The sequence below is a fragment of the Triticum aestivum genome, chromosome 2A, assembly GCF_018294505.1.
Source record: "Triticum aestivum cultivar Chinese Spring chromosome 2A, IWGSC CS RefSeq v2.1, whole genome shotgun sequence".
NCBI lineage: Eukaryota > Viridiplantae > Streptophyta > Magnoliopsida > Poales > Poaceae > Triticum > Triticum aestivum.
The window spans coordinates 722,139,558-722,147,034 of record NC_057797.1 but is presented as its reverse complement, the minus strand read 5'-3'; the positions used below and the strand labels follow the sequence as shown (position 1 = coordinate 722,147,034).

At 45.2% G+C, this 7,477-nt stretch overlaps 1 protein-coding gene across 1 annotated transcript; it reads right to left on the bottom strand.

The window, feature by feature from the left end:
* Positions 1-5,241: 5,241 nt before the first annotated feature.
* On the bottom strand, positions 5,242-7,477 carry LOC123186209 (putative cyclin-dependent kinase F-2). Its single transcript, XM_044597994.1, has one exon. The coding sequence runs from the start codon at positions 7,308-7,310 to the stop codon at positions 5,946-5,948; it is 1,365 nt and encodes a 454-aa protein (XP_044453929.1). The 5' UTR covers positions 7,311-7,477; the 3' UTR covers positions 5,242-5,945.

The following is a 7,477-nucleotide window of genomic DNA, read 5'->3' as shown; positions in this document are numbered from 1 at the left end:
TCCAGCAAGGGGAGAGGAGAAGTTGAGGGAGAACTCCGACAGCACGACGGCGTGGTGGTGATGGAGCTCGTGGTTCTCCGGCAGGGCTTCGCCAAGCGCTACGGAGGAGGAGGAGGTGTAGGAGAGGGGGAGGGGCTGCGCCAGGGGAAGGGTGTACGGCTGCCCTCTCTCTCCCTCACTATATATAGGGGGAAGGGGGTGGAGGAGGCGCCCTAGGGTTCCCTAGGGGAGGGGCGGCGGCCACAGGGGAAACCCTAGATGGGTTTGGGCGCCCCCACCCCTAGGAAACTTGCCCCCCAAGCCTTGAGGGGTGGCTGCCCTAGGGGAGGCGCCCCCACCTCTCCAGGTTACGTGAGATGGGGTGGGAGGGGCGCTCAGCCCCTTAGTGGGCTGATGTGCCCCCTCCCCTTGGCCCATAAGGCCCCCCAACGCTTGTCGGGGCCTCCGAAACCCCTTTCGGACACGCTGGTCGTCACCCGGTACCCCCGGAACAATTCCGGACTCCAATACCCTTCGTCCAATATATCGATCTTCACCTCCGGACCATTCCGGAACTCCTCGTCACGTCCGGATCTCATCTGGGACTCCGAACAACCTTCGGTAACCACATACTATTTCCCATAACAACTCTAGCATCACCGAACCTTAAGTGTGTAGACCCTACGGGTTCAGGAACCATGCAGACATGACCGAGACATCTCTCCGGCCAATAACCAATAGCGGGGTCTGGATACCTATATTGGCTCCCACATGTTACACAATGATCTCATCAGATGAACCACGATGTCGGGGATTCAGTCAATCCCGTATACAATTCCCTTTGTCTATCGATATGTTACTTGCCCGAGATTCGATCGTGGTATCCCAATACCTCGTTCAATCTTGTTACTGGCAAGTCTCTTTACTCGTTCTGTAACGCATGATCCCGTGACCAACTCCTTAGTCACATTGAGCTCATTATGATGATGCATTACCGAGTGGGCCCAGAGATACCTCTCCGTCATACGGAGTGACAAATCTCAGTCTCGATTCGTGCCAACCCAACAGACACTTTCGGAGATACCTGTAGTGCACCTTTATATCCACACAGTTACGTTGTGACGTTTGGTACACCCAAAGCATTACTACGGTATCCGGGAGTTGCACAATCTCATGGTCTAAGGAAATGATACTTGACATTAGAAAAGCTTTAGCAAACGAACTTCACGATCTTGTGCTGCGCTTAAGATTGGGTCTTGTCCATCACATCATTCTCCTAATGATGTGATCTCGTTATCAATGACATCCAATGTCCATGGTCAGGAAACCATGACCATCTATTCATCAACGAGCTAGTCAACTAGAGGCTTACTAGGGACTTATTACGATCTATGTATTCACACATGTATTATGGTTTCCGGTTAATACAATTATAGCATGAACAATAGACAATTATCATGAACAAGGATATATAATAATAACCATTTTATTATTGCCTCTAGGGCATATTTCCAACAATAACTGCTACAAGTAATTACAATTGATAGAATCTCTATGAGAAGTTGCCATGGCAAAAAAAATTTGTAGAAGTTGCATTGGCATATTTCTGGAGTAGTTGCCATTTTCGTCCAGTTTGACCGCATCAGGCAGGTAAACACACTAGTAAACCCCCCAGGTCTTCCCACGCACGCTACGACACTATTCGAGAATTGCCATTTTGCATTGCTACTGGAACTGTAGCCTAACGACATGATGATCTAGTGTACAAAATGAGTAGTTTTTTTGGCGTTTATCACTCATTTTGCTACATGCTCGTGGTGCTAAGTGCAAGATTGGGTTTTGCTGGTAATGTCAGTTACCCATTTTTGTAGTTTTGGTAGTAAAATTGTCCACTCTTATTTTTTGTTGAACTTTTCGTCTCAGTGTGTTTGAGTTTAGGCTTTTTAGGTTGTTGTTAATGTTAGTATGGCTCCGATACAAAGAATTCATGTCTCATGCTATTTTTGCTAGATAGTTCTATTTTTCGACATCATTTCTACTGCACCAAGGGAATTTCATTTGTAATGTCATGGCAAATTTAATTCATAGACCATTGCAAAATCTATTCCATTCTTTCATGTATCATGGCAAAATTACTTCCTGTGCCATCGTAATATTACTACAGAATTATATTTCTATTATTTTTCCTTCCTCGACCATGGCAAATTTCTCTTTTTCCTATCAAGACAAACTTACTTAAATGGTACTTTAATTTGATAGAAAAAAATCCCCCATTTACCTTGTGCCATATTGCAATATATTCTTTCTTCAAAGTTGATATTGTAAATATGTTTTTTTCTCACACTTTTCGCAAATGTACATGAAATAAAGTCTACACTCATAGCAACATAAATCTTAATGTGTTGACATGGAACATGGCTAATTTTCTCACTTACATTGCAATTTTTATTACATAATCCATGACCATTTTTTTAAATAACATGGCAATTTTAATATGCTTTTGCCATGGCAATTTGATCTTAATAACAAGTTTACTTTATAATAACATGGAATATTTTTCTTTGTAGCTTGGCAAATTTTACTTTATTGCCAATGGCAAATATACCTACATTGTCATTCAATATTCTATATCAACTTTGCCATATAAAATTTACCTTTATTTTTTTGCCATGGCAAAAAATGACCCTTAATTGCCATGGCAATTTTACTTTTAAATAAATGGCAAATTTACTTTAACATACGCAGCAAATTTTGTTTTGATCACTCATGGAAAATATCCTTTTTTATGCCATGGAAAATTTACTTTATGGACCATGGAAAATTTCCCTTTTATTTGTCGTGGCAAACAATGACCCCTAATTTCCATGGCAATTTTACTTTTGAATACATGGCAAATTTACGTTGTCGTACATGGCAATTTTTTACTTTGATCGCTCATGGCAATTTGTACTTTTTTTGCTGGAAAATTTAATTTATGGACTATGGAAAATTTACTTTATGGACCATGGCAAATTTCCTTCTTATTTGACATGGAAAAATTTACTTCACAACCATGCCAACTTTTACATTCATCATTCATGGTAATTCTTGCTTTCCATGTGGGCCATGGTAAATTTACCTTTTATGAAACATGGCAATTACTACTAAAATACACACGATACACTTCTTTCTTTGCAATGTATATTTTTCTTGCAGCATGGCAAATATATTTTTTCAACATGTCAAAGTTATTGTTTGGTCGATGGCAAATTTTATGTTTTCGACCATGGCAGATATAACTTTGTACACAGCAAGCAAACTTCTTATCGCATATATCCCATAATAAATTACGTTTCTTTTGTACATTATTATTGAAACATGGTAAATTTTCTAAATAAAGCATGGAAATTTCTTTTTGTTTAGCATGGCAATTTTACATAAACATCGCATGCCAAATATATTTTTCATCAAGTCCTGATCCATTTGAACATGATGGCAGTTTATAACATATTATGATAAATTCTTAATTTCGTTTTTCTATTCAAAATCAGGTCCAAATTCTAGGTTTAAGGCTTGATAGTAGCTAGGGACAACGCAGGACGTGCAACAACGTGTCCGGAAAACTAGGATCGCACGAGGCGATTCAAGGGAGGCGAGAGGGTTCCCTTGCGCGCCGCCGGTGATGCCGCCGGTTCCCTCTCTCTCCGTCGACTGCTCCGGCGGCGGGAGGGAGGGGGAACCTCGGGTCTGTTCGCTAGGTGGGTGTGTGGTAGGGTTAGGGTTGAGGAAGACGCTGCTGAGGCCGTTGCGGTGGTGTCGCGTCAGAATAAGTTTCTCCAGGCTCCGTTCACGGTCAGGCGAGGCTTTTGCCTTCGTCTAGGAGCCAGCAGGGATGGGGATCCCTGGATCTCGTCGAGGTCGTGGGCTATGGTGGCTGGAGGTCCATCAGCACTAGCCGTTTGGGTCCTCAGATGGGCGATGGATGCAGGGAGACGAAGAGCTTTCTTCTTCCTTGTTGGTATGATTTGTTGTTGTTGTTCTTCTCCTTCCTCTGCGCTGATACTGGTGGGAGATCCTACTTTGTCCGGACGGATGGCCCGGCTGCTGTGCTGGACCGGTCGGAAGACTCGAGTTCTCTTCCTTCCGGAAGGAACACTTTTCACGGTACTCAAAGCCAAAAATGGCGACGGCTATTGCTGGTGTGTTGGATTGATATCCATGCCCTTTCAGCGTTGGTGTCAAGAAAGGGGGAAGCGGTGTGGCGGCAATTGTACCGTGGTCGAAGATGATGACCTGTTTGTGACTGGTTGCAGATCCTTCCGATGCAGGGGTCTTCTCTCAAGATTCAGGGATGATGGCACAGAGCTTCAGAGATCTTTTTGTGTTATGATTGTTTTAAGGTACTCTAGGTGTTCATGGACCTTTGTGTTTGCGTTTCAATATGCTTGTAAAGGTCAACTACTTTGTACTGATTCGTGATATGAATGAAAAAATTCTTAAAAAAAAAAGGCTTGATAGTAGCTAGGAGAAAATTTTGGCCTTTTTATGTCTTTTTTCTGTTGTTTGGATTACTGATGATGTTGGGTTGAGGGGTGGCCTGTTTAAAACGCTCGTAATTTCACAGGGTTCCGGCTGGGAGTCTCTCGCAACGAACATAATCGTGGCAATTCCCTATTTGACGTGTGCTGCATCAAACTGTTGGCGCTTCGCACAGGGTGAAGAGACCGAGCGACGCAATGGGCCGGCCTGGGAACCTTCCAGAAGGTTCCCTGAACCGGTTATTTTCTTTTATCGATTATCTTTTTAATTTCTGTTTTTTCTGTTTTCTCTTTTTTTTTGTTTCTTTTTCTTCTTTCTATTTCCTTTTTTCTGTTTTTTTTTGTTTCTCTTTCCCATTTCGAGTTTTTTTTCTTTCTTCACTTTTTTCACATTTTTGAAAAATGTTTGAAAAAACAAAAATGTTTGAATTTTAAAAATTGTTCGTGAGTTCCAGTTTTGATCATAAATTCCGAAAATATTCCATTATTAAAATATTTTTCTAGTTTTAAAAAATATTCTCGTTTTAAAAACATTGTTCGCAAATTTCAATAAAAATGCGCACGTTTTCATTTTTTCAGGAGTTTCCAAATTTTTCAGTTTCAAATTTCTGTGCACAAATTTCAAAAAATGTTCGGGCAGTTCAAAACATGTTCCCGTTTAAAATAAATTGTTTGGAAATTTCAAAAAATGTGCACAGTTTCATTCTTGAGTTTCGAAATTGTTCACTTCCAATTTTTTGTTCACAAATTTCAAAAACTGTTCGGGTGGTTCATGTTCCCATTTTGAAAAATTGTTCAAAATTTTAAAAATGTGGACATTTTCATTTTTTTCAGGAGTTTCGAAGTTCTTCAGTTTCAATTTTTTTTGTAATTTTCAAAAAATGTTCGGGTAGTTGAAAACATATTCCTGTTTTTCAAAAATTGTTCGCAAATTTAAAAAATGTGCATGTTTTCATTTTTCTCAGGAGTTTTGAAATTGTTCTATTTCAAAATTTTGTTCGCCAATTTCATATAATGTTCTTGTTTTCACATTTTCAAAATATGTTTGTGTTTTCAAATTTTGTCTTGGAATTTCAAAAAATGTTCCCAATTTTCGAAAATATTTCACTTTTAAAATATTATTTTGTTCGCGTTTCATTTTAAAATCAGAATTACAAAACATCTTCACTTTTTCAAAAAAAAATGCGGCATTTGAAAACTGCTCGCAATTTTTGAAATGGTTTCAAAATGTTTTCCAAATATCAACGCTGCTGTCTGTTCTTATAGGTATCTGCACCATTATGCACAGTTTATGGTGTGTGGTGCATGGCTAATGGCTCGCCATTTTAGTCTGTGGTGGTGGGATCAATTCCTGGTACTAGCTGTTTAATTTCAGATTTTTTGTCGCGCGCGAAAGGAAGCGAAGCAAAGAGCGGGTTGGTGGGCCGGCCCGGTCGTGCGAACACCCGATTAGTCGACGCAAAATGCGTCGCACAGGACGTCCCGTTCGACGGATCGATCACCAGGTACCGAACGACTTGTTCGGCCAGGAATCGTCCCAGACCGAACGGTCGGGGCGCCAGTCTCCGGAACAGCGGCAACCGGCATGCCACCGGTGTCGGTGAACGGTGAACCACGGAAGCCGGAGCGCGGCGGCAGCATCCAGCCGCCTGGATGGATTGCACGTGAGGAGCCCCTGGAGGACCTGGAACCCTTCCTTGGACAGCAGCTTCTCGGGGAATAGCTTGCGCAGCCGTTGGTGCGCTCGCCATTGCTGTGCCTGTACCTCGTGTCCCGGCGAACTGAAGGCAGGCCCCGACTCTCTCTCTCGCCTAGCGTGCCGAGCAGATCGAAGATCTTGTAGAGCAGCTCGTCTATGCCGTCCCCTGGGAACAGCTTGTTCCCGGTGAGGAGCTCCGCCATCACGCAGCCGATGGACCACAGGTCGACGCGCGTGTCGTAGCGGGGATCCTCCAGCAGCATCTCCGGCGCGCTGTACACCCAAGTCCCGGCAGCCCAATACTTCTCGGGGTCCCGCTCGGCCGTGGACATCGCCGCCCCGTAGTCTCCGATCTTGACGACGATGCTGCCGCCGTTCTGGACCACGAGGATGTTCTCAGGCTTGATGTCGCGGTGCATGATGCCGTGCGTGTGCATCGCCTCCGCGCCGGCTAGCAGCTGCCGCACGATGGAGCGCACGTCCCTTTCCGAGAACAGCCGGCGACCGAGACGGATTCGCTTGTTGAGGACCTTGCGCAGGCTTGGCCCGGCGAATTCCATGACGAGGAAGTAGTCCCTGCGCCCCTTGATGTCGCGCGGTGTGCGCACGACGCCGCGCAGGGCGACGAGGGAGGGGTGGCCGCCGCATGCCGCCATGATGCAGGCCTCCCGAAGGAGCTCGCCGACGACGTGTTTGGAGTCGGACCGTTCGCAGCGGAGAGCCTTCACGGCGACGGTCTGGCCGGTGGCGCGGTGCCGCGCCTTGAAGACCTCGCCGAACGTGCCCCCGCCGATCGTGCACACCTCCTCGTAGCAGCGATAGTTGCCCATGCGCCGCTTCCTCGTCGTCTTCCTCCTCCTTCCCTGGGCGACCTCGTCGATCATGGCCGAAACGGCAGCGACTCGCCTGACGCTCATGGCTGCAATACTACCAGGTGCACCGTGGCCACCGATCATTGCGCAGATGGAGGCGGGAGGCGACGGCGGACATGCCCTGGAGGCTGTCTCGTCGTCCGCCATGTGGATTACTCCCATTGCGAGCGCGCGGAGGGCGTGCACGGTGGTGTCCGCGCCGTGCCTGGGAACTAGTAGGGATGCCGACCTTATATCGAGCATGTTCGCCACGATTTCTAGCCGGGTTCGGAAAGCCACCCAAAGTCGGACGTGGTCTGGGGTCGGAAGGCCGCCATGCAGTAGGGAAGGAAATAGGCAAAGGACTCCGTTTGCTGGCCCAATTTAGTGCCCGAAAATTTAATTTGGGTCAGTTGATTTTTACTTCAAGA

Coding starts and splice junctions, on each gene's coding strand:
- LOC123186209 (XM_044597994.1), bottom strand. CDS start 7,310: ATGCTCGATATAAGGTCGGCATCCCTACTAGTTCCCAGGCACGGCGCG.